The 26609-nt window shown below is 47.5% G+C and overlaps 1 protein-coding gene across 5 annotated transcripts in view; it reads right to left on the bottom strand.

Annotated features, from left to right (window-relative positions):
- PNPLA7 (patatin like domain 7, lysophospholipase) overlaps window positions 1-26609 on the bottom strand; it is a 134348-nt gene that overhangs the window by 65607 nt on the left and 42132 nt on the right. For all 5 annotated transcript variants that reach the window (XM_054646220.2, XM_054646221.2, XM_077188922.1 and 2 more), the window contains 2 exons: window positions 25664-25787; window positions 11842-11955 (listed from right to left, as the gene is read on the bottom strand). In XM_054646220.2, coding sequence (XP_054502195.2) covers window positions 11842-11955; window positions 25664-25787 — 238 coding nt within the window. The remainder of the gene's footprint in view (window positions 1-11841; window positions 11956-25663; window positions 25788-26609) is intronic.

Here is a 26609-nt window from a genome sequence, read left to right as displayed (position 1 = left end):
AGCTTTCACATCAAGGGCCATGCAGGCATCAAGACAGGTCAGGATGCCCACCTGAGTCATTTACACATCCTGCCTTACAAACTAAATCTAATGCAGCAAATTCCCCTGCACTGTGAAATGCTGTGGATAAAGCACTGGTGTGTTTTAAGTCCTCTATGGGAAAAGGGGGAAGAGCAAACAGAGGCTTCCAGCACAAGGGTGACTTGTGGTGGAGCACAGAAAAAGAGTTACCAAGGTTATTTCAGGGATTTCATGGCATGGCTTGGGGTGGAAAAGACCTTGACGCCCACCCACTTCAACCTCTGCAGGGAGCAGGGACACCTCCCACTGTCCCAGGCTGCTCCCAGCCCTGTCCAGCCTGGCCTTGGGCACTGCCAGGGACCCAGGGGCAGCCCCAGCTGCTCTGGGCACCCTGTGCCAGTTCTGCCCCATAGCCATGACTGCAAGTTGGTGAAGATGCCACATCAACATCTCCTCAGTGACCAGGACAAAGCCCTGGAAGTGCCTCTTCCTTGCCCCAGGAGCAGGCACAGTGCCCATGCCCACTGCCACCCATGTGGGGAGGACAGCAGGAAAGCTCCAGCATACTGCCTTGTCCTGGAATCTCAGACAGGATCCAAAATGCTTCCCTTTGTCCAAAACACAACGGAATCTGATGGTCACCCAACCACACAACTCAACACCACCAAGTTCCAAGGCTCTGGGATTCCCCAAAGGTGCCACACGTGGCTATAGAAAACTAACCCAGCCATGGGGAGAATGCAGGGAAACAGGGAATTCTTCACAAAAATAGAGACTGATGGCCCTTGCTAAAGGAGATAATCAGTCCCCAGAGCACATCTGCTATACCCAGCTCACAGGCTTCACCTAAACCTGCAGCACACCAGCAGGACTTTCCTTCAGCAGTTTTGGGAGGTGCCGTGAACATCTTACACTTCTGAAGCACTTAAGCATCAGAATTTTAATTACTTACTAAAACCATCTCCTATATTTATAACTTTTTCTGCTTTACAAGCAGCTAAGGAGAGCTCCAGCTAAGTTACAAAATATGTCCAAGGTTAATGATGGAACTAAGAATAGAACCTATTGGTCTCATTTTCCAGTCGGCTGCTCCTATTACTGGGAAATATTATTTGTCTTGTTTGCTAGAGCAAACCTTACAGCCTTGGTATGTATAGATAGGGAAAATTATTTCCCTGGTGACTTTGTACAACAAGCAAAGCTGCTCCCCAGAACAGGATGAGTCACTCTGTCGCAGTCATGGCAACGTCCAAGGAACATCAATTTGGGATCCAAGCTCAGAACTGAAATTTCCACAGAGTTTTATATTACATACACCAGATATCCTCTCACAAAAAGGCAATGTTTTCCTCTAAAAGGGACTTGTCCATCCTTGTGAGGGGGAATTCAATACAAATCACATCCCTCCATCGACAGCAGACCTGACCTGATCGACCCGCAGCCCTCAGTGTGCAGGGCAGCAGAGCAGCTCTCCCCAAATTCAGGGCAGCTGGGGAGAACTGAAAATCGCAGGAAAAATTCATCCTTCAGGTTTCCAAGCCCTTTTATTCTCACTCCCACGCAGCAGCAGGGCACGGGAAGGAGCAGCACAGCTCAGTGCAGCCCAAGAGACAAGAAGGAAGCCAAGGGATCTGGGAAAGGACAGGGATGGCTTGGGCAGGGACAATGAGGAACAAGCAGGAATCAGCCCTTGGGCTAGGAGCAGAATGCCAGAGATTGAAGGGAAACAATTACTCCAAGCAATTGTCTGGAGGAGATGGAGGCAAAGGGCAGGTATAGGGTGGGTACCTCGGTGCAGAATCTGGGCTGTGACTCAGCAATCCCAAATCCCTCCTGTTCAGCTGCACTTTGTAGGAAATTCAAGGTGAGGCTGAGTCTCTTCTCCCAGGTAAGAAGTGACAGGACATGAGGGAACAGCCTCAAGATGTGCCAGGGAAGTTTAGGTGGATATTAGGAAAACCTTCACTGCAAGAGAGGTCAAGCACTGGCACTGGTGGAGTCACCATCCCTGAAGTGTGGATGTGGCACGTGGGGACATGGGTTAGTGGTGACCATGGTGGCACTGGAGGAACGGTTGGACTTGATGATCTTGGGGACTTTTGCAACCTTAACAATTCAAGGGAAGCTCTGGGAATTGGCAGTGGGGTAGGCAGGAACTGGAGTGACCTGGAGAACTCAGAGTTTCCCTCCTCTGAGGGTGCAGCCCCCAGCACTGCTCCACACTCCTGAGCCAGGGACAGCCTGGGCACTGCTCCTCCCAGAGCCTTCTGGACCTTTCCCCATGGGAACACCAGCCTTTCTCAATCCCAGTGCCAGAAGAGCCCAGAACTTCCCAGACATCTGCACAAGTCCAATTCTCTCATTTTCACCATCACCCAGGGCTAGACAGCCTTCCTGGTTGTAAGCATCTGCTGTGCTCACCCTACGGCACATCCTGGATTTTACAGCCTCTTCAGCACCCAGCCCTGCAAACACCCCTCCTGCTGGCACAGGACCAGGCAGCTTCAATTTAAGGCTTGAAGAAAAATCTGCAAGAAGGCAGCGAGTCAGAGCCCAGACAGATCAAACAAGACCAGCAGGTTCCTAAATGAGGTGAGGATCATTAATTGCCTGTAGTAAAGCAAGCGCAGCTTTTGGACCCCTCATGCTGGGGATGGAGCTGAGCTTGGTTCAGTTGGTGAGGAAGGGGAATTAATCCTTGCTCATGATTAGGAACAGCAGTAGCACTGAGTGCAGCCAGCTCAGTTAATCACAGTTAATCACAGCAACGAGCAGCAGAGCTGTGGGTTGGACACTTGGCTGCCAGGACAGGTCTGCTCAGAGCTTCCCAAACTGCCAGGGAACACAGCTTCCCACCCCCTGCTCCCTGCCCAGGCTGGGAGGTGACTCAGGAAGGTCACAGAGCACCTAAAGAGGCACTACAGAGGCTCATGGAGTGAGTCTGGAGTTGTGGGGTCTGCCCAGGTCAGGGAGGTGACTGAGTTCACCATCAAAAATATCCCCAAAGCACACAAAACCCCACTCTCCTGAGCTTATGCAAGAGTTTTCAGGCCAGAAGAACAAAATCTGACCTTACAAGTCTAAAAACCTGAGTAAATCTCCATTTCAAAAGCTACTTGGGGCTGCAGGTGCATCAGTGCTGTTCTCCAAAAGCCCCAAACCCCTCCAGCTCCCACAGACACCACTGCAGATGTCACTTCATCACCCTGGCCCAGGGCAGGATGTTCAGGTGAGGCACTTTCCAAGTGAAATGACCATTTCTCCTCCTCCTCCTGCCACCCACTCCCCTTTGCAGATGGACATTTTTGTGCAGGGCAAATCAGGACAAAGAGTTTCTGTTTCTCAAATGGGGTTGGAGAGCAGTTCCCCCAGAACAATTCCACCTCTCCCACCCAGCTCACCACTCACCCCCTCACCTACCTACAAACATCTCACCTTCCTGGCTGTTTCTGGATCACCTCCATCCCAGTGAGACCCACTCAGGCTCTCCCAGCACCCCAAACCTCTCCTGTCCACTGTGACAGTCTGTTCCTCCACCTGCTACAGAGCAGCTTCTGGGAAACCATTAATATTCCCTGTGCTTAATTAATGTTCAATTACTCCACAGACCTGCAGCCTCTGCATTCATGGCAGGGCAAGGCCCAAACACCACATCCCAAGGGGCTGCATTTCCTTTCTTTAGGAAGATTAATTCCTGTTTCAAGAGCAGGATGTAGCCAGGCAGGATCTCAGCTCTGCTACTGCTGGTGCAGCACAGAGCTGAGTGCTCCATCCATCCTGGGTCTGAGGTGTTGTCAGAGCACCACTTCCTCCACAGCCACTGCAATTCCCTCACCAAGAGGTTACAGTCACTCTACAGTGCTGTATCTCCTATAATCCCTTTAAATATTTCAAACTATTACCTACCCCTGCTAATCTTCCAAGGCTGGGTTTTGGTTAAAGCTTTTGTTCCTATTCAACTGTGAAACTCAAGAGTTCATTTACAAAAAGCTCTTTTGAAAGTGATTTTCATGAGAATTCAGTTGGAAAATATTTTCCTGTGGACATTTATTTCAATCTGTGAATACTGTGGGATGTGAATACTTTGGGATGGCCTGGAAAATTGAATTATCTGCTGATAGACAACAACTAATCCAAACAAAGCTTTCTCCATCATAGGTAACTCTTGATTTAGAGAAAACTATACATGAAGGGGGCCTACAAGAAACATGGAGAAAGATTATTTATAAGGGCTTGGAGGCACAGGACCCAGGGAATGGCTCCCACTGCCAGAGGGCAGGGATGGATGGGATATTGGGAATTAGGAATTGTTCCCTGGCAGGGTGGGCAGGCCCTGGCACAGGGTGCCCAGAGCAGCTGGGGCTGCCCCTGGATCCCTGGCAGTGCCCAAGGCCAGGCTGGACAGGGCTGGGAGCAGCCTGGGACAGTGGAAGGTGTCCCTGCCATGGCAGGGGTGGCACTGGATGGGATTTAAGGTCTCCTCCAACCTGGACCATTCTGGGATTCTAAACCAGGGGGAAATTTCACAAATTCAACACCAATATCCAAATTCACAGCCACAAATCACTGATGTGAGGTCTTGTGTACTACAAATCCCTTTTAGTTACAACAGAAGAAATACATTAAAGCATACGTAAGAAGAAAACATACAAACCCCAAACTATTCATCACCTGAGCCCTACCCTGCTCCAGGGTTCAGCTTTTACTGTCTGTGATTTCAAAACAAAGCTCCTGTGCAAGGAAGCCAAGGGCCAGGCCCCAGGAAGCCTCCCCAGCCCTGGCAGGTTCCTCCCATTATCTCCTGCAGGCTCCTGGGCCAGGACAGCAGCCTTGGCTGGAGGAATGAACCTGCAATGGCTGTGTCAGTCCTGCAGAGCCAAGGGATGTGTGCAGCCCTACAAAACTGAATGGGGTTTTCCTCTTTGGATCCTCCACCATCATCCAGACCCAACAGACCAGGATGCTGCAGGGAACAGGAGCCTTGGAGGGGAGCTGTGGACTCTCCAGTGCCTTTGAGGTCTAACAATAAGATCCTTCCTAGCTCAGCTTTTAAAACTTCAGTCACCCCCAAACTGCAATCACAGAATACTCTGAGAACCTCCTGAGCTGGAGGGACCCACCAGGATCCCCCAGCCCAGCCCCTGTCCCTGCCCAGCCCCTGTCCCAGCAAGCCCAGCCTGGGCATCCCTGGCAGCGCTGCCCAAAGGCTCCTGGAGCTCTGGCAGCCTCGGGGCCGTGCCCATTCCCTGGGGAGCCTGGGCAGTGCCAGCACCCTCTGGGGGAAGAACCTTTTCCTCATTTTAACCTAATCCTCCCTTGACACAGGTCATTGGTCACCAGAGAGAAATTAAATATGTTCAATAACAATCTATTGGTGCCTCCACAGCAGGGTACTGCAGAGCTTCACATCCAGGCGTGATTTAGTTAAAAAATCTGTAAAAGGGTTTTGTGCCACACAGAGACCCTATGGATGAGCTGCCATGAAAAACAGGCCTGCCAAGAGTTTTCTGTTCTACAAATAAGAACAACTGGAGTCAAATAGTGCAAACAGCCATTTTTGCCTACACAAATCCACAGAACAGCTTCTGGGAAGCTCTTTCCAGGAGCTGAGATTATCCTTGACCAGCTTTCTTAAGGGCCTTTTTTAAGGGACAAGGGAGGAGGAGAGGCAAATTAGATCCTCAGCTTGAATAAACCCAGGGTCTTATTGAAGTTTCACATGGCCCCAGATCAGACAAACACTGGCTTGTCCTGGAATCAGGGAGCTTAGCAAGGGGTCTCTGATTGAAACTTTGACGTTTGATCAGCCTGTGACAAAGCAAATCCTCAATGCTCCCTCACAACAATTCCTGGCACCTTTTCAAATGCTGCTGAAGCCCACAGAGGAACTGAAGCTTTATCCTGGGGCTGTTTGAGCTTCTAATGCTTGGGATCGATTGTGTGTTGAAGAAAAAATGTCATTCGGGCACCGGTGCTGATTAAATCCCCCCTCCTGCCAGCCTCACTCAGTGACCACGGTGCTCCCACTGAATTCCTTCTCTCCTTTTCACATCCACTCCTCTTACAGTCGAGGAACACTTACTGGAATGGGCCAGGACAACAAATACAGAAAAATCCAGAAGCACAGCCTCTCCTGACCTATCCCCCAGTGCCACATCAAGGCTAAGCCATGATGCAGAATCTGCCCAGTTCTTGTGGGCAGCACTTTGAAAAGAGGGCACATTACAGAGCTCCCTTTGTAAGGCAGATAACCCTGGGGAAGGCTCCAGCCACTTCAGAGAGGCTCTGGCTCAGATACTCCTATGAAGATAGCAGAACTCCACTTGGAGATGGATGACAGGTTCTGAATATATTTAAAGCCCAAGGGCAGACTCAGAGAATTAAAAGAAAGATGCAGAAAAACTCTTTCTATTTCTCAGCACGCGTTTCCAGCACGCCAAAGGTTGTCTCACAGTTCAGCCCCCACAGCTCCCAAGCAGATTCTCAGCAACCAGCAGGTCTAAATTCCAAGTTAGAATTCTAAAAACTAACTCAGCTCAAAAGAGTCAAAGCTAATCTAGGAAATGTGATCCCAGCTCTGCAGCAGTGCTGGAACATCTCTGTGATCTGCTCACAGGTTTTTGTGCTCTCGCTGCTGCCTCGACGCTGCTTTGTGGTGCCAGGAATCGTGAGCTGGTTCCCTGTCCTACTTTCCAGAACTGAAGGCAGGGATGAAAATAGAAAGAATCAATTCCTTTCCACTCCTGCAAGGCTGGAGAGCTTTGAACAGCACCAGAAATGAGCGCAGAGGCTGTCAGGGAGCAAATGCTCTGGCTGGCAGAGAACCCTGAGGGCTGTGCAGGAGAGCAGGGGGAAGCAGGGTGGACAGAAGCATTAAGTTTGGCACCATGGACCACTTTCCATTGGGAATGTCTAGGATTCCACATCCAGAGTGAATCAAGGTTGAGATGCTTTCCTGAGAAGCCACACGATGTAAGCTTGACTTCTGCAGACTGAGCAGGATCTAGAAATCAACATCTGTCGTTTCTGGGCACATAATCTGGAGTTTTGGCTGTTATTTATAACTGAGGTCAGGCTCCCCACATTCACCCATCTGTTTCAGCCCTCAGAATAACCTGAGCTATGGTGGGTCACTTGGAAGATCCCAGCAGATCAGCTCCTGTCTCTCCCAGGACCAAAGCAGCTCTCCAGGAGACAAAACAGAAGGCAGTCACATGGATCTCCCCCAGGGATCAGCCATTGCACTTCTCCAGATTGTACATCTCAGCTCAAGGAACTGGAATGACTGCCTGGACTAACAGAGCACGATTTCCCTCATTTCACACAGTTCTCACTGGCAAGCACCACCCACGTCCTACGATTTTCTTACGCACCAGGTAATGTTTCCTTACAATGCATTCCAGAGTTGGAACCCTTCCTGGATCACCTACAAACACAGCATGGCTGGGGAAGAGTCTGCAGGATGGAGTCCTCCCACTAATTCCTGAAATAAAGGGGTTTTCAGCCTTCATAGGAACTGTCTGGAGCCTGATGAGGGGGCAGCTCCCATCTCTGCTCTGGGACAGGGACAGCAGCCAGGGCACGGCTGGGGCTGGGCCAGGGCAGCTCAGGCTGGAGCTCAGGGCAAGGTTCTTCCCCCAGAGGGTGCTGGCACTGCCCAGGCTCCCCAGGGAATGGGCACGGCCCCGAGGCTGCCAGAGCTCCAGGAGCCTTTGGGCAGCGCTGCCAGGGATGCCCAGGCTGGGGTTGCTGGGACAGGGGCTGGGCAGGGACAGGGGTGAGATTTGATGATCCTGGTGGGTCCCTCCAGCTCAGGACATTCTGTGGTTCCTTGGTTCTGTAAAGCTCAAGGGTGACAAACTGAGAGGGAAACCCAAGCTCAGGAAGTGCCCAGTTTTTGGCTGTTAACACACACACACTCTATTCAGGCTCTGCAGAAGTTGCCAAGAAGCACACCAAAAAATCCAGTTCTCCCTTGAACTAAGAGAGGATTTCACCTGACCTGGGGACCAGCACCTCTCTTTGATCATTGTTCACCAAGTGAGACTCATGTCAACTCACTCTCAGCAGGCAGTGCAGGAGCATGGAGCTGACAGAGGCTGAGCTGCTTTCTGCCCTGTGTTTTTCTGCTTTGCAGAGGGAAATCCTCCACCTCTGCTGAATCACCAGCCAGCTCTTGCTATCCAGTCAATTATTTCAGAGCTATTGCACCTGCTATCCCTTCATTACTTTATTACTTCTGCTTGAATGGGGAAAACAACATCATAAACCCTGTGTATAAATCACTCTCCTAGAATAACAGCCAAGGAAATAGGACAGAATTCATTTGGTCCATCCCTCTGCTCAGCACTAAGCATTACTCCACTGATCATTTTAGAAGAGGTTATAAAAACAAGTAACAATCTTTTAGTCTTTCTGGAGAGCAGAATGAGCTTGTTCTCACTGCAATTGCTGCCATTTCAGTTCAGTCCCAGTTGCTCTGTTCCAGTATGGTGAGCAGCATCTGCCCTTTCCAGCACAAGACAACTTTATACATCTGAAAATAGCTACCATGTCTTCCCTTAACCTTCTATGGGCTTTTTGTCTTTATAGGTCAGTATTTCTAACCAGCACTCAGCTGCCTCCTTGTGATCCAGACTCTCCTCCTTTGGTCTGCCTCTGCCTTCAGATGTGCTGCCAAAGGCTGGTGCTGAAGCTTTTCCAGCATCAAGGAGAATCTCAGAATTTCTTCACTCCAAAAAGCATTCTGTTATCATAGTTTAGGGGTTTTTGCAACTGTGGGACACTGTCCAGGCATGGGCAGCTTTTGATCCTCTAATGCCTGGATTCTTTTTCTAATCAAGTGAACCATTCCCTGTCCTCTGCACAACATTTATCAGTTTCCAGCTCAAGCATTTCTCTCCAGTAAAATCCTTTAAAGTTTACTATGGCTGTTCTGGTTGTCTCTCAAATTTCTACCCTATAGTTTTGCTCTATCACTTCAATTCTCTCTCACTTCTGTCCTTCCTCTCTTACCTGCATCCAAAGCACTGTGGGCAGCAGGGCAGGGGGGATTGTGCCCTGTGCCCTGTGCTCAGGTGAGACCCCACCTGCAGAGCTGCCCCAGCCCTGGCCCAGCACAGGCAGGAGCTGGAGCTGCTGCAGAGACCCAGAGGAGGCACCAGGGGGATCAGGGGATGGAGCAGCTCTGCTGGGAGGAGAGGCTGGCACAGCTGGGATTGTTCACCTGCACAGGAGAAGCTTTGGGGGGACCTCAGTGTGGCCTTGCAGGGCCTGGAGGGGCTCCAGGAGAGCTGGAGAGGGACTGGGGACAAGGGATGGAGGGACAGGACACAGGGAATGGCTCCCACTGCCAGAGGGCAGGGATGGATGGGATATTGGGAATTAGGAATTGTTCCCTGGCAGGGTGGGCAGGCCCTGGCACAGGTGCCCAGAGCAGCTGGGGCTGCCCCTGGATCCCTGGCAGTGCCCAAGGCCAGGCTGGACAGGGCTGGAAGCACCTGGGACAGTGGGAGGTGTCCCTGCCATGGCAGGGCTGGCACTGGACGGGCCCTAAAGTTCCTTCCAACCCAAAGGATTTCCCGATGGACTTAACAGACAAAAAAGAAAACACACAAGGACTATGAAATCTTATTAAAATATTTTACCTAAAGTTTTTAAGACAGTCTGAAGGCATTAACTGCATAAATCACCTACAGAAAGTCAATCTTATGTTCCTCTTTCTATTTCTAGTGGGGTTCTAAAACAATCCCATAGGAAAAAAAATGCAAGTTCTCACATTTTACACCAGTTCAACATCTACTTAGAATTTCGAGACCTCACACAGCAGCACGAATGTGTCTTTCTAACAACCTGTGTTGCAACACATTTCCTTAAAATATCTATTTTAGCATTTTGTTTCATTGCAACTAATCAGCCAGACTATAGGCAACTCTAGAGAAAACTGATTCCATACTGAAAAAGGTCAGGAATTTGAGGCTGATGGGCTTTACTCTTTATACATGGGAAGACGTTTGAATTCTAATACAAATAAATGTTTTGAATTGTGCTATAAATGTAACACTCAAGCTCAATTTTAACTGCAAAGCAAAGAGATTCACAGCTCCACAGAGATCACTGTTCAGGGGAAAACAGCTCTGCCAGCTGGCAGAAAGGGAAGAGAGACACTGAAATAAATTCCTGCCCCAGATAAAGAGGCAGAATTAGAACCCAGCCTTAGTGCAGAGCAGTGCTCAAGGCATTGCTCAGTGTTTAGGCCAGGCTGGATAGGCTTGGAGCAACCAGGTCTAGGGAAGGTTCCCTGCCCATGGCAGGGGTGGAACAGGATAAATTTTAAGGTCCCTTCCAACCCAAACTAGTCTGTGACACTGGAAATTTACAGTCTGTATGTTTAGCAGTTACATTTAAAATCACCCACTACACAAGCAGAAAGGTGGGTTTGAATCCTCCCTGGGTCATTCCCTCCCTCCTGGGTCAGTCACAAGGACAGGGATGGTTGACAGCAGCCCCACAGTGGATGTCACATGTTTGGGATGTCCCCAGTTTGTGGAGAGCTCTGTACTGAGCTCCCAGATCATGAACCTGGGCAGGGAATCACATTAAATGGAGAGGAATAAACTCACAGGTCTGTTCAAGTGAGTTCCAGGGACCAGAAGTGCCTTAATAAGCCCCAACAGAAATTCAGAAACACTTCAGCAAAAATCATCTTTACAGGGAAACCAGAAAGATTATTTTTCACTGACATAACTTCTGAACACTTATTGTCATAATTAAATTCTCCTGGCAATAACACAGAAAAAACTCCACCATTTTGGTACTATGAAAATGCCTGAATTGAGGCTTTATATTGTACAGTTTAAAAAAAAGTTATTATAGGTGCTAGGAAAGCAATAGAATTTAAAACAGGTTTATTTAAAGTATTTAAATCAGGTTTATTATTTTTGGAGGATTTTTTCAAAGAATGCTGATTTTAAAAAAAACCTAGGTCTTCAAGACAGCAAAATGACAAATCAGAAATAATGTGAAGTAACAGCATTAAAGAATTGCCTGTAAGGCCAATGCAATGATTTAGTGCTTAGTATAATGTCCCTGATGCACTTAGGGACAAAAGAATTAAATTTCAAGTCCGTCAGTCTCCAAATTTGCAGGAGAGAGATATAATGTCAAGTGAATTAAAGAAGATGGATGAGCTGATGGATTCCAAGAGAGCAATCAGAGTCTTCAGGACAGACAGATTTGGCAGCTGCAGAAGGAGGATTGACAACCTAAAATGGCAGGAAGAGGGAACCCACCCCCAAATATCAAAGCTGTGGCAATAAAGGTACAGAGAACCAAGGGTGGAGCCTTGGAGATAACTGGGATGGAGATGATAACTGGGATGGAGATAACTGAGTTGGAGATAACTGTGAGAGAGATAACTGGGATGGAGATAACTGGGATGGAGATAACTTCCCTTCCTCTGAGCCCCAGGAGGAGGAGGAATGAATAACATTTTTTAAGGGATTTTAGAAGCCAAACTTGCATTTCCCATCCGTAGCACTAAGTGATTTCCACTTTGCTAACATCCTGCATTTAAGCAGAACTCCTCCCAGATACACAAAGCAGCCCTGCAATAAAAACCTGCTACAATTGATGAGAGGACAGAGCAAGGAAAGCTGCTGGAAGTCTGGGATGGATCCGCTCAGGCAGACAAGGAGCACGCGATGTTTCCTCAGAATTCATCAATCACTCAGAAAACCCAGAGGATGTGGTGCTAACAGGCAGCTGGAGCCTCCCAGACATCCTTGGAGAGAGACAGGAAAATGCTTTTAATTCCCTTACCTGGGGGAATTTGCGTTTGATGGAGATCAGGGCCCCCTCGGGGAGCTTGGCCAGCTCCGAGTCCCGCACCGCGTGCACCGTGGTGGCTCTGGGCTGGTGGGTCAGGGCCTCCACCTGCAACACAGGGACAGAATCAGGGACAGGGACAGGGCATCAGGGACAGAGAGAGCACCAGGAACAGCTTCAGGGACAGGGACAGAGCATCAGGGACAGAGCTTCAGGGACAGAGCATCAGAGACAGCACCAGAGCATCAGGGACAGAGCACAGGGACAGGGACAGAGCACAGGGACAGAATTAGGGAGAGAGCACAGGGACAGCACCAGAGCATCAGGGACAGAGCACAGGGACAGAGCATCAGAGCACCAGAGAGAGCACCAGGGGCAGAGCTTCAGGGACAGAGCACAGGGACAGGGACAGAATCGGGGACAGAGCACAGGGACAGCTTCTGGGACAGAGAGAGCACCAGGGGCAGAGCTTCAGGGACAGCACGAGGGACAGAGAGAGCACCAGGGACAGAGCATAGGGACAGCTTCAGGGACAGCACCAGAGCATCAGGGACAGAGAGAGCACCAAGGACAGAGCACCAGAGCACCAGGGACGGAGAGAGCACCAGGGACAGAGCTTCAGGGACAGAGCATCAGGAACAGAGCTTCAGGGACAGAGAGAGCATCAGGGGCAGAGCACAGGGACAGAGAACCGGGGACAGAGCACCAGAGCACCAGGGACAGCATAAAGGACAGAGCAGAGGGACAGCATCAGAGCATGGGGACAGTTCCCAGCCTGTACCAAACACCAAACAGCAGCACCAAGGGGCTGAACCCTTCCCAAGGACCCCAGCTGCTCCCACACACCTGGAGCAGAGCCCTGCCTGTCCCAGGGGTGGCACCCAGGGCACCACAGCTGCCACAACCATCTCTGCAGCCCAAATCCTTCTGCCATGGGGCAGCTGCAGTTTCTCACAGAAACAGCCCCAGGGAGCCCCCAGAGTGAAGTCAGCACCACAGCAGCCCTGAGGGCTTTCCACCCTCAGTGCTAATGGTGACAAAGCCATCAAAGAGCCAGGAAAACCCCGTTTCTCTACTTGCTCCCTCTTTCCTCAATGCCACCCTGAAACATTTCCATTTTACTTCAGGAAGATGAATAGCAATGACCTTGAAATAACTGAGACTTTCTAAAAACTAAAAAAAAAATTGGTGAGAGCAGGCTGGGTGGGCCTTGAGCAACCTGGGCTGGTGAAAAGTGTCCCTGCCCATGACAGAGGTGGCAACAAGATGAGCTTGCAGGTCTCTTCCAACCCAAACTACCCAGGGATTCTAGGGGCAAATCAGCACATTTAAGCCAAAAATGAGCATTCTTTTTTCACTACTTAATTTTTTTTTTTACATATGTATGTTTGCCTGTGCTGTGTAAAGAGGAATGCCTGAATGGTTCAGGCTGGAAGGGAGCACTGGAGCTCATCCAGTCCCACCTCCCTGCTCAAGCACTCAGGGCTGTGTCCAGACAAGGAAAATCCACACCAGAACACACCTCCCTGACCAGTGCCCGATTATTCCACCTAGAAACATCTATTTTATTGACAGTAGAAGTATAAAGAAGATGGTGACACAAAGAGAGTTATACAAAGATTTGCTCCTTTATGGAGATTCTGCCACCATATAAAACAACCTGGGGTAAAAAACCCAAAATGCAGCTGCTGCCCAAATCCCCACCTGCCCCAGAGCTGCCACTGCCTCTTGTGCTGTGTGGAAATGCAGAAATGCAATTTCCTGCTGAAGTCTCTTCTCATGGCCAGTGCCTTATCCTGCAGCACCACTGGGGCCACAGCCTTTACAGCCTGGTGCTCCATCCTGGCAGTTCCAGCAGCAGACAACTTTTACTGGGCTTAAAATCCATGGATCAGCCATTTCCAAAAGAATGGTTGTTGCTGTAGCAGCTGTAATTACCGAGGTTAAAACACAAACAGAAAAATCCCTCCCTAACTGCAATTTACTCACATTTCAAATCAAAGTGAACATGACTTTGCATTTTTAATTTTCCACTAGAAAAAGAAATAAATAATATATCAGCTTAGAGCTGTTTGAGTTGTTTAGAGGTTGGGAGGTTGATGGTTTTATTTGTTTGATTGATTTTTGGGGCTTTTTTTCATTATTTTTTTTAAAGCTTATATTGACAGCATATTCCAACAGAAGCAATTAATTCCTCACACTACTATGGGCTCAGACACACAAAATGAGCACCAGATATGTAATAATAATAGTATAATTTGGATATATTATAGTATATATATTATATATATATTATACTATATTATTATATAATATTATATATAATTATGATTTTGATATATTATACAATAATAATAATAATAATAATAATAATAATAATAATAATAATAATAATAATAATAATAATAATTTTTAAATGCTTTGTGGAAAACACACAGCTCAGTGATCCCACTTCCACTCACAAAATGGATAATCCAGCCAAGCAGAATATCTTGAGCTCAAAAACTTGCCATTAGTCCAGAAAACTGAGATCAACTTGCCAAGATTAACTTGAATTTCACCAGCACCAACTGCTCTGCATGCAAAACTGCACAGGGAAATTTAAAGCACCTTCATTTTGCAAACCCCAGCTTTTGTTTTTTGCTCAGGTTCCAGGGATATTTTGTTCTGTCATCACATTTTAAACTAATTATATAGAAGGGCAAAAAAAGTCATCTTTGTACATACATTTATGGAGAAACAAACCTTCTAAAGGCTCCCCAAAGGGCTGTATAAGATGTTCTGGTTTATCTCCCTCCCCTATTACCAGCTTTTTATCACAGGTTCTTGGCTCTGTAATTTACCTTCCTTCTCCTGAAAGGAGGTTAAGAGTTTCAGCTGTTAAAATCAAACCTTTCCTCTCAGCTCTTGACTGAGTTTAATTTGTATCAAGAAGAAAAACGCTCAAACTGTCCGAGATCCTTTGCCACAATTTCTGTGATATATGAGAGCATAAAACCAACTGTGCTCCAAGGGGCTCCTGAGCCTTTCAGAAAAGATGAAATTTGTAAATTTGTAGAAAAGGCAATTAAATTTTAACTTTAAACACAGCCACGGGGAGGGGTTTTGAGCTCCCAAGTGGAACTTTGTCTTTTTGACAGAGCAGAGGGCACAGGGAGACCTTTTCCAAACCTCCTTCCCAAGGAGCCATTCAAATACCCAGATTTGCACCACCACCAGTCCCAGAGACCCCTGCAAGTGCTGACTGCAATTCCCAGTGATTACAGAAACTGGACCTTGGACTGTTCTTGTATACAGGTACTATGGAAATCTTTGATATTTTCATTTAAATACACCCCAGTGTTCCAGCATGGAAAATATCTGGGTCCCAGACACTGTATACAAGGAAATTCACACTGTGCTTTCCCCTTGGGTATAATCATCTGAGTTCCCAATCTCTGTATTTATTAATAGTCCCCATTATTCACTTATTAATTATCCCAGAGCAGCTGGGGCTGCCCCTGGATCCCTGGCAGTGCCCAAGGCCAGGCTGGACAGGGCTGGGAGCACCTGGGACAGTGGGAGGTGTCCCTGCCATGGCAGGGGTGGCACTGGATGGGCTTTAAGGTCCCTTCTCACCTAAATAATTATGGGATTCAATAATTAATGAAATACTTCCTCTTCACTGAAGTGTGAGGGCTCTCATTTGGATCAGCTGCAGGATGATTCTCAACTTTCACCACACTTTCCCCTCTTCACACCCTGTGGTTTTAGAGCCTTTTTTGCATTGGTTCTACATTTTCTGCTCATGGAAATCTGCCAAACCCACTTGGTTTTGGCTATTTCCATCTCCTTTGGAGATCAAAAACATTCCAACATTGAGTTGCAGCTCTCCCCTGAAAATAACACTTTTTTTACTTTGTATTTTTAATAAACCATTTGAGGTATCAACTGTTCAGAGGTTAGGATATTTTTCTTCTTGCTTAGGAAAAACCAGAAGTCTCATACCAATTAAGTATTGAAAATCATTTCTATCTTAAACCATGTTCAAATTCTTGGACTCCTCTGCCCAGTGAACCTTTGGAACAGGTTTTCTTGTTTTTCCAGGTTTGTAAAAGTACAAGACTCAGAGATCCAGCTTGAACTTCAAAATGAACAAAATCCACTTGTGCTCAGAAGACCATAGCATTATTTCCTTGGTCACAAAAAGGGAAATTTAACATTCTGATCACCCACCACAGCTGCAGCAAACAACACAAAACCACCCCCACAGTAACATTACTAACCAAATATTTCAAGATCTTTCAGATTATTATCTTTCAGATAATAGTATTATTATCTTTCAGATTATATTATCTTTCAGATCTTATTGAACCTGACTGGAGAGAATGTTTATTTAGATATTTGGTTTCATAATCACCCAAGGTTCTCTCTTGAGCTCCTTCCCAGACTTCCATTAGCATCACTCATCCTCAGCAGCATGAGCACAGCATTTGCTCCAGTGCAGAAAGAACCCGTGGAATCTTTCCCACTTCACCTCAGGCCAACACAACCCTCCTCTTGCCCGAGGCAATTGTACCTCTTTGTTCTTCTCATGTCACATCCACTCCTCCTCCTCCTCCTTCCTCACCAGCTTCTAAGTAAGTTCCACCTCACTGCCCATTTCTGGGCTCCTCTCTCAGTTTCCTGCATTTGCCATTGTTGTTGCTGTTCTCTCTCCCTCCAAGAATTCTCTGCTTTTCCTGGAGTTCCCTCACTGCTGAGCCCACCCTGTCCTTGCTCAGCCTGGACTGGCTGCTCTTCTCTTTGCCTCCTCATTATCTGGTGTTGTTTGGTTTTCTCTCAAGCAATAAACTCAGCAGGCCCACATTGCAGTGCTAATTTCACTTGGAACTCCATCTCTCTGAAATCCTGCTGTGCTTTGTTTTAGCAGCCCTACAAAAATGCTGAACGCTCCCTTCACCACTCCCCTGTCTCCAAGGTCAACCCCTTGGCTCCTCATCCTCAAAATCCCTCTGTATCTCCAGCCCACCCTTAGAAATCTGTCATCCATCACTGCCTTCACTTTCACTCCCTCTAATTTGGGGGAACTGCACAGGAACAGTGTCTCAAATGCTGGAACAATTTGAATGAGAGAGCACAGAACCATTTCCAGTGTTACACACCCCATGGTTCTGGATAACTGATCATGATATGGCCATGGGTGAGAGCCCTCCTGCATTGCTGTGCTTCTGTTGTTCCTAACACAAAACAAATAAAACACCCCAGCCCCCCTAAAAAAAAACCCTAAAACCAGACCTGTGCTCTTTGTGCTGTTCCACTGAATTCTGACAGGGAGGGGTTTTGAGCAATCAAGTGAAAGGGGCAGAAGGATGGAACTGGATGAGTTTTAAGGTCCTTTTAAAGCCAAACCAGTCTGCAATTCCATTATTCCCACACCTTCTCTTAGCTCAGTATCAAAGAGTGACAAAAGCAGGTTTTGCTGCCTCCATCCCATACGATGCACATGATTCACAACCCTGCCTTACAAGTTCTTTCTGAAGAAAAAGTGTTGCTGTAAATTTTTTACAGGGAGGGGAAAAGCAATTTATACTCTCATGACCTCTTTTGACTTCATTTCCAACAGTCTTTCCTAACAGTTCTTTACAGCTTTCCAAATGACACAGTTGGGAAGTGAAAACCAGCAAGTGGCATATTCTGCCAGTTGCTCTAAGTACAAATTCCTTTCTGAGCTGCATTCAAGAAATCACTTTATTTGCTTAATTTTTGGTGTGTGCACAGCCCCAGTGTGTTGAGCACAGTTCTGCTGCTCAGGCTTCAGCATCCCTGAGACTTCCTGGAGCAAACTGGGGCTGGTGTAGGGCAGGCAATTCGCTGGCAGGAAAATGTTGCTTCTCCAGACAAATTTACCAAACTGTTGGGTGACTTTTCTCACAGGCAGCAGCCACTAAAAATGCAGATTATTTCCAAGTAGTTTCTTGTGGAGATTATTTCTTTTCAAGTGAGATTTCAAGCAGATCTAGTGCATGAGGAGACACGTCCAGTGCAATGTTCAGAGCCACAGGCCTGCTCTCCTCAGCCTCCAGCCAGGAGCACATTTACACCACTGGTTCTTCCCATTCCATCCATTTTGTAATACACTTCTTCACTTCCTCTTCATTATGGTCACTATTCCAACCAAGAATCTGTCATTCTCTCACACATCATATTTCTTCCTCTCCCATTGATTTTTCCTTGCTGCCAGCTCACAAAAAGCAGCAATCTCTCCTCACCAAGGGAAGCCTCCTTCAGACCCTTGTGTAAGAGCACACAGGGGAAAGCACCAGGTACAAGGAGACCCTGGGAAGCAGGTGAGGACCCCAAGGATTATTAAATTATGCAGCTTAAACTGTGTCCAGTCCTGGCCCCTCAGGTTGGGAAGGACATTGAGGAGCTGGAGCACATCCAGAGGGGGCAACGAGGCTGGGGAGGGGCTGGGAACACAAACCCTGTGAGGAAGCCCTGAGGGAGCTGGGGGTGCTCAGCCTGGAGCAAAGGAGACTCAGGGCTGCCTTCATCACTGCACAGCTCCTGAAAGGTGCCTGTGCTCAGCTGGGGCTGGGCTCTTTCTCCAGCAGCACTGACACAACCAGAGCACACAGCCTCAAGCTGTTCAAGGGAAATTCAGGTTGGATAGCAGGAAAAAGTTTTTTACAGAAGGAGTGATAAAGTTCTGGAATGGCTGCCCAGGGAGGTGGTGGAGTCCCCATCCCTGGGTGTGTTTAACAAAGCCTGGATGTGGCACTGGGTGCCAGGGTTGAGTTGAGGGGTTGGGGCTGGGTTGGACTCGATGATCTTCAAGGTCTCTTCAACCTGGTGGCTCTGTGAGTTCTGTGAAACTCTTCATTTTCCAAATTGTCCTCCAAGACAGCCACAATCAGTGTCTGGTAATTAGCCTGATACTTGTATTGTCTTCTCTCCAGCACAGGCTTGGCTCCCACCAGGAGCATCAAGGACAGGCAGGGCCTGTCCTCACAGGGACACAACTGGGTGACACTGGGGGTGCACAGACACCCACCCCCCTCTAGAGACCAACTGCCAGAACTGCTCCCTCCATCCTGAAACACCAACCCCACTCCATCCACAGCCCAGCCCAGGCTCTCCACAAAGCCACCAGCTCAGCCCAGGGTGCTGGGGAAAGGCCAGCACAGAGGGGACACAATGAGAGGGATGGAAGGGCACACACCCAAGGAGGGATTTGGAGGAGAAACACCAACACTGACATCTGCTGCCAGTTCAGGGGGCTCTGGAGCAGGGCCAGGCAGTGAGGCAGCTGACAGGTAGCACACCTGTGTGTCAAGGCCAACACCAGCACTAGAAGAGCACAGAAGAGCCACCTGTGCATTGTCACAGCAGTGTCTTTGTCCAGACCAGGGCAGGAGCTGCTGCTGCTGCAACTGAATCCAGTGAGGCAACATCACCAATGTAACACAAAGGGCAACCCAACACTACATGGAACATTGATTTTTTTTTTTGGTTTGAACATGCTGCCCTCACACCTTTCTCCAGCTCATTTGCACCTGGAGCAGCAGAGGATGCTCATCCCAACAGTGTTTGCTCCAGCCCCAGCTCAGAAGGACCTGAAATATCAACTTGTTTGTATCAGAAAAGGACAAAGGAGGAGACACTGCTGGAAGCAGTGAATGAGTGGGAAGAGCAACCAGACAAACTGCAAATCGATGCTATTTGTGGGAGCAGTGCCAGTGGATGAACTCAGAACACCATGTACTCTTCAAAGTTGTGCACAACCACCTTCTGCAATCTCCTGTGTGCCAAGCTAACCCCGTGACTGAGGACAGCCAGCCCTTCTGCTGTGTGCAAAGAGGAATCCAAACCTCCCTCTCTCCATTTTTAATAGATAAATGTATTAAAGAGCCATGAAAGGTTTACACACACTCCTGCCTGGAAGTCTTGTGTATCTGTACACAGCTATATGCAAGAGCAGATCTAAAATACAAAAATGAAACAAGGCTGAGCTTGCTGTGTTTTGTAATTAGGGCAGATGGAGTCATCCCACAGGTTCTCCCCAAAGGACTGAGCCTGCACTTTGTAGCAGTGCAATGACAGATCTGTTGCAGCTGTGAACATCATTAAGGGACAAAAAAGAGGAAGATTAAAGCTAGGAAGGGAATTGGTAAAAGCTCAGCCTCCTGTATTTCAGTTTTACTCCTTGTATATGTGTGGCCATAGGAGAGATTTGAAGTTTCATGCATGTTGTGCTGCCCTAAACCCAACATTACAGTCCAACCACCACCAAAAACCCTGTCAGAAGCCACCTGAGACACCCACACCAACCACCCAACAAAACCATCACATTTCACCAGGCTGTTGAAAGAGGATCTGCAAGGGCAGTGCCCTGGGCAGGCTGCTCCTCTTTGAGTGAATGATACCTGAACTTCCAGAACAGAAAAAGAGAGAACAACCCATGATGAGCTGCCCAGATACTTCCTAGAAGGGAGAGATCCAATTCCTTTCAACTCAGCTCCACACAGAGTCCCAAAGCTGGCTGGAACTTTATCAGAGACCCTTCCCCACCCTCCACTGCTGACTCTTCCCCCAAAAATCCCTCCTGCCACCCCACTGCACTCTGCTCCCACCACTCAGAGCCATCCAAGCATTCTGGTGGTGATGACAAGGATCACTTTTATTTCTCTCTATCTCAGTGGCTTTTATTTAATGATGCTTGCAAAAAGAAAAAAAAAAAAAAGGGTTCTATCAAGGAAAACAAAAATTTTCAACAGCCTTGTGCATTTTCCAGGGTTGAAGGGGATGAATGCAATTTTAGCCTTTGCTGTTCCCAGCCAGCCCAGTTCCATGTGGCATCCCTCAAAATGTAAGGGAGAAAGGAGAAGGAGGCAAGGGAAGTAAAAAGCTGTCCTGCAGGGGATCAGGATGTGTATCAAGAGTGAGCTGATAGCTGGAATTATCACAAGATTTCAGCTGGAAGCAGAAGGAGACACCCAATATCCTAAGGAATGACAGCCCAATGCATGAAATCACCTGTCTGAACCCAGCAGGTCACAATTTCCATCACTGTCTGTCATCAGAGCTCCCCATATTCTCAAAAAATAACATGGTCCAGCACACCAAGCCCTCTGCCATTTGAGTTTAACAAAAACACTCTCAAGATGGGCCTGGGAATCAGGACACAGCTTCTCATTTCATTCTGACACTAATTCAGTGGTGTAAATGTGAACTCATTCCTCAGGCTCCCTCTGCCTCCCTTTGGGGCTGGCAAATATTGGGGGTTTGCTGTTTGTGGGTTTCACTGGATGGTTTGGATTTTTTTTGGCTTTGCTTTTGTTGGTTGTTTTAAATACGAGTTCATACCTAAGATGCTGCTAGGAAAATAATCATTTTTAGTAATATATTACCAAGAGAGAGAGAGGAAGAGATGAAAAGAGAACAATCCCTTGCAGGACCATTCTTCCAGCTCTGTTCCTGAACCTCACCCACCACCAATTCCCTCAACTGCAGTCTGTGCACAGTGTGCCTGAGGTGCCAATAATCTGAATCCACCTGAAAAAACTTTGTAGTATCTTACAGCTTCAGCAAATGCAGTAGTCATGGTTTGACAAAACCACAAAAACACAAGGAATTGGCAAAAAAAATTCACATGTTTAAAAAGGCAGAGCAAAGCAGCCTTAAAGAGGAGGGTGCAGTGACATTCAGCTTTGGAGCTGCCTGATAACATTAATACTGATAAAGAACAAAAGCCTGACAAGTGTAATCCTGATAGTTCCTTTTGTGTGATTCCTTTGAGGATTACACAGCAATTAAAGATTTCTAACAGTGCTACATTTCCAAAGGACAATGCTCCAATCCCCTGAGGAAATCATAAGCCATTTACAGATTCTTCTTGGCTTTCAACTTTTTAGAGACAAAAAAAGCCATGGACATTTAGCTGTCTTAATTAGATAAACAGCTTAACATCTGAAAATATTTAAAATGACTTTTTCTAAGAATGTAAAAGATGATTTCCTACCCAGCAGGACCAGTGTGCTGCAGCACTGGCAGCTGAGGGTTCTTTTCTGCAATTTCTCCCTGTATTCCAAGAGTCAGTGCACAAATGCTTTTCTGCACTTGTTCAGCACTTTCTGCAATCAAAAGTCATGGTGTGCAGCCCTCCTGATAAGAGGGACTTTCTGGTTGCTGAAGAGAAGCAGAAAAGGTGCTGAATTAATCAAAACATGGCTGCAGCTTCCCCCCTCAGCAGGTGTTTTGGAAAGGTGACTGGTTTTGGGTCAGACCCTGCACCTGTGTCCTGGGAGGGGTTACCAGTAAACCCAGCTTACACCACCTAAAAACCCAGCTCTGGAAAATATTTGGAGTCAACTCTAAGACCTGTCTGGCACTCAGGAATCTCCCCAGCACCACAATCATCCTTCAGAACTCAATGAAGACAAAGGTGGCCTTGCATAAAGGCCTCATTGCATTGAAGGTTCCATCACCTTCAATGATGGAAGGGTGAGGCAGTGCACAAACAACTTCAATCCAGCAGCAGATTACTCTGAGGAATGGCTCCTATGGGTTTGTTGCCTTCTCCTCACCCACTGCTGTCCTCCCAACAGTACAAAAAGCAAAGAACACCCACCTCAACACATGCTTGGAGCTGTGACCCTGTGCTCTGACAACCTGCCCTGCAGTTGGGGATAAATAATAATAATAAACCAGGGGATAATTGCCCCAGCCTCAGCAGCACTGCCAGGAACAACAGAACCTCAGAGCCTGGGTCAACACCTGCTATTGATAGGCACAAAAATCAAATTAAAGGGAATCCTCTCTCACACACAAAAAAGTGCTAATGAGATCAAGAGAGCAAGAGTAAAAACTACAATTTCCAGTGGTTAATCAAGATCAAAACTAAAGCAGCAACATCAAGAGAGACTAAGATAAGCATTTTAAACAAGTAGCTGGTGAAGAGAAGCCCTTCCACTCCATCAACACACAGATGTCTCCTCTGATATCCTCTGGGATCACCCAGGGCATGGCAGAAATTATAATAATATAAGAAACAAGACCCTTTAGCTGGTAGATAAAATTGACATTTCAACATTTTTCCCTAAGTGCATCTACAGCAACAGATCACCAAATTAAAAGATTTCCCCTGAGTCAAATCTTAGTCTCTAGAAAGCAAGACTTATGTCAACTGTATTTCAGGGAGGGAATTATTTAACAGATTCATTATTGTCCTTTAAAAATTCCTTGGAAGCTTCTAAGCCAAGTTGTGACCAGATACAGTGATTGGAGTTGCCCATCAATAGGGAGAACAGCAGCCAGTGTCCATCCAAAAAGTCTCCCTGAGAGTCAGGGTCCTTTTCCCCTGACAGAACTGTCCTTGTCAGCTCCTTAAGGAACTCCACAGGGAAGGAAACTTCAGTTTCTAATCTGCTCTTCTCCCCCTGCACTGACAGACCTCAGGAACAGATGCCATTGAGTCAGTGCAGGGAACAAAACAGTTTGAGCCACAAGTTGAGCCCCGGGAGTGCAGGCACACGCTTGAAAATGAACATCCTGTCTGAAATCCCTCATCCTGCACTGCTGTGCTCCTGCAAGCAGGAGTGGCAGAGCCTCATCTCTTATGCAAATGACAGGTGGCATTTTAAAGTTCTGACACAGAGGCAGTAAACAAAAAGCCACCGACTACAAGACTCTGTTTGCTTGGTGCTCACAATTAGGGGTGACACGGGAGGGTCTCGGAGGCGTTCGGGGAGGAACAAAGCCACCAGTTCACCAAAAAACCAATTACCAACACCAACTGCTGCTTTCATTCCCTGCAAGCACCCAAAACCCCAATTATGTTAATGTCAGGGAAAAAAAACTCCAACCCTTCAGCAGGTTTTTAAAGGTTTATAACAGATTCTGCAGAAGGGGATAAACAAAACTTTTTAAAAGCAAAAATATCGCTTTGCTAATGCCCTCTGAAATAATGCTGGCATTCTTCACAGATCCTCCCCCATGTTTGCAAAAGGCAGCCAGAGCATGGAGACACTTCCAACAAATGGCAGAGTGAGTCAGTGGGGCTGGGAGCTGTGGGCAGGAAGGAGATGACAACGTCCACAGAGTCACTGAAGTCTCCAACGTGATTCATGTCATAACGTGGATCCAAAACAGGGACTTGTGCTTTAGGCACAAACTGCACGGGTATTTCTGTATCCCTGCCTGGGCACTCGCAGCAAACAAGGCCCTGCTACAGCAAACACAGCCCAGTCCTTCCACCAACCCCCCTCCTCCTTCCTGCCCAGAGAAACAGCTGGGCCAGCCTGGAAAAACCTGCACAGAGAGGTGGAGTTTAGGCCATTTCATAGAAACACTGAATTCTAAAAAAGCTTGGGTGGGAAAGGACCCTAAACCCCATCCAGTGCCACCCCTGCCATGGGCAGGGACACCTTCCACTGTCCCAGGCTGCTTCATCCAACCTGGCCTTGGCATCTTCCAGGGATCCAGGAGCAGCCACAGCTTCTTGGGCACCCTGTGCCAGGGCCTGCCCACCCTCTGAGCACCATATGCTGCCCTGTCACTCAAAACTGCTCTCAGAAAGTAGAACAGGTCTGTTTTTAACCTGGGAACTCTGCAAAACTCCAGGAGCTTGACAGTGAAAAGCTGCAGAACATCACAGGCAGAGGAAAGCAGGAAATGCCTGGATGTGACACTGACAATCCCTTCTTCACAGCCCAAAAAGCCTCACACCATTGTGATTAGTCACAAAAGATGTCAGCTTTAGTTCCTGTCAAACCAAGTTATTTTACCTTTAATGAAGTATCCCAAAGAAAGAAAAAAAAAAAAAACAAATAAAATTTGTGTTAGAAGCACATTCCAGCATGGGCCTGCTTCTCCAAACAATCCCACTGAGTGTGGGAAGAAATCCCTAAATCCTGTGCACGTGGAAATATCAAATATGGGGCAAGCAGCAGCCCAGCCCAGCCCTGTCTCTGCTGGGAGCACCACCAGAACTTCCTCATGGACCAAATTTTGGCCTCATGGACAAAATTTTGGATCAGGTCTCTAAGGGGAGCCTCAGACTCCTGCTTCCCCTTTATTCCTATAAAAAGGAATTTCTTCCCATAGAACTAATCCTAATTCACATGGCTTCAGAACTATGCTAATTCTGCCTATAAACAGATACATTTTCAGTGCTTAGTTTTCAGCTCAGAAGGCAGAAAAGGGTCTGAACAACAAGCTCAGAACTTCAGAAATCTTCTGATTTTAAATATAAAAATCAAACAAGCAACGCATATTTATGACTCCTATTTCTGCTGTTAGGTCTGAGAAACAAAACTAGGTCTGAGGAACAAAAAATGAACATAAGAGAGAAATGAAATATGGATAAATACTACAATTTTGAAATGAACAGTTGCTTTAATAGCTATAATAATTATACACTCCCTGAAAAACCTGACAAAGCTTTGAAGTCAGCTCTGCTAACTCTGAGGAGGTTGGACCACTCACTTCCAGGGTGGGGCTCATCCAAACTGGTTCCTCCTATGGCACTGAATTTATTCAAATCCCCAGTTAGTGCACATTCCTGCAATTATTCCAGCCCTAATTTAACAGGCTGGAATAGGAAAGGGAGGAAAGCAACCCATGGCACAGAAGAGCACTGGGCAGAACACAACCTCTTTGGGGTTTATCTTTCTTTTCAAACCCATTCAGCAACCACTATAAAAACTTCCCAGGCTGAAAGGAGTTTCCCAGATTTTCAACTTTGGAAGCCCTAAAGCTGCCTGAGGGATGGGAGCAGGAGTGAGTGTGTTTGGCATGGAGCAAACCCCATTTCCCAGGGACAGGCCCCTCTCACCACTCCAATGAGGTCCCCCCGGCCGTACTCCCCGGTCAGGTGCTTCTTGCCGTCGTCCATGCGCAGCACGGAGCGCAGGCGGCCGTTCAGCACGATGTACGTGCAGTCTGACTTGTCCCCCTGCCTGCAGGGAGAGCAACAACAACAGCCAGCATCAAGGAATGGCACAGTCTGAACAACAGCCAGCATCGAGGAATGGCACAGCCTGAACAACAGCCAGCGTCAAGGAATGGCACAGCCTGAACAACAGCCAGCATCAAGGAATGGCACAGTCTGAACAACAGCCAGCGTCAAGGAATGGCACAGTCTGAACAACAGCCAGCGTCAAGGAATGGCACAGTCTGAACAACAACCAGCATCAAGGAATGGCACAGTCTGAACAACAGCCAGCATCGAGGAATGGCACAGTCTGACTTGTGTCCCTGTAGGAGTGTCAGGGGTAGGATGGTGGGGATGGACGGAGACCAGAGATCTCTGCATCCAGGGCTGGAACTTGGGGTTTATTGCAAAGGGCCTGGGTGCAGGGGCCTGCTGGGAGCTGCCAGGCACAGCTCAGAGCAGGACTGAGAGAAGAGAGGGGGAGAGAGGATGAGAGGGTGAGAGAGTAGAGTAAAAGGGTAAGAGAGCAGAAGCATAAGAGAGCGAGGTTCCCGGTACAATACAATGAATCTTCTTCTGTGTTGAATATTCTGATTCTCACTAACCAATCTAGTACAATGTACAAATCCTATAGCATTTACATACAGCCTATAAGAATCATTCCATTACCATCCTGTGTTACATTTTAATCCCTAAGAACTCCTCTTTGGGCCCTTCTGCCAAGCTGGCAGGGTCTGCTCTGCCCCTTGGGCCTGTCTGCAAGCAGAGGGTGTTGTTCCATCAAAAGGGGATCACCTTCAGCTGGCCACACCATTGTTTTCCAGTTGTTCAGTAACTGAGGGATCTC

This window comes from Agelaius phoeniceus, chromosome 21 (assembly GCF_051311805.1).
Source record: "Agelaius phoeniceus isolate bAgePho1 chromosome 21, bAgePho1.hap1, whole genome shotgun sequence".
Lineage (NCBI taxonomy): Eukaryota > Metazoa > Chordata > Aves > Passeriformes > Icteridae > Agelaius > Agelaius phoeniceus.
The sequence above is the reverse complement of the archived record's forward strand: the minus strand, read 5'-3'. Positions and strand labels throughout refer to the sequence as shown.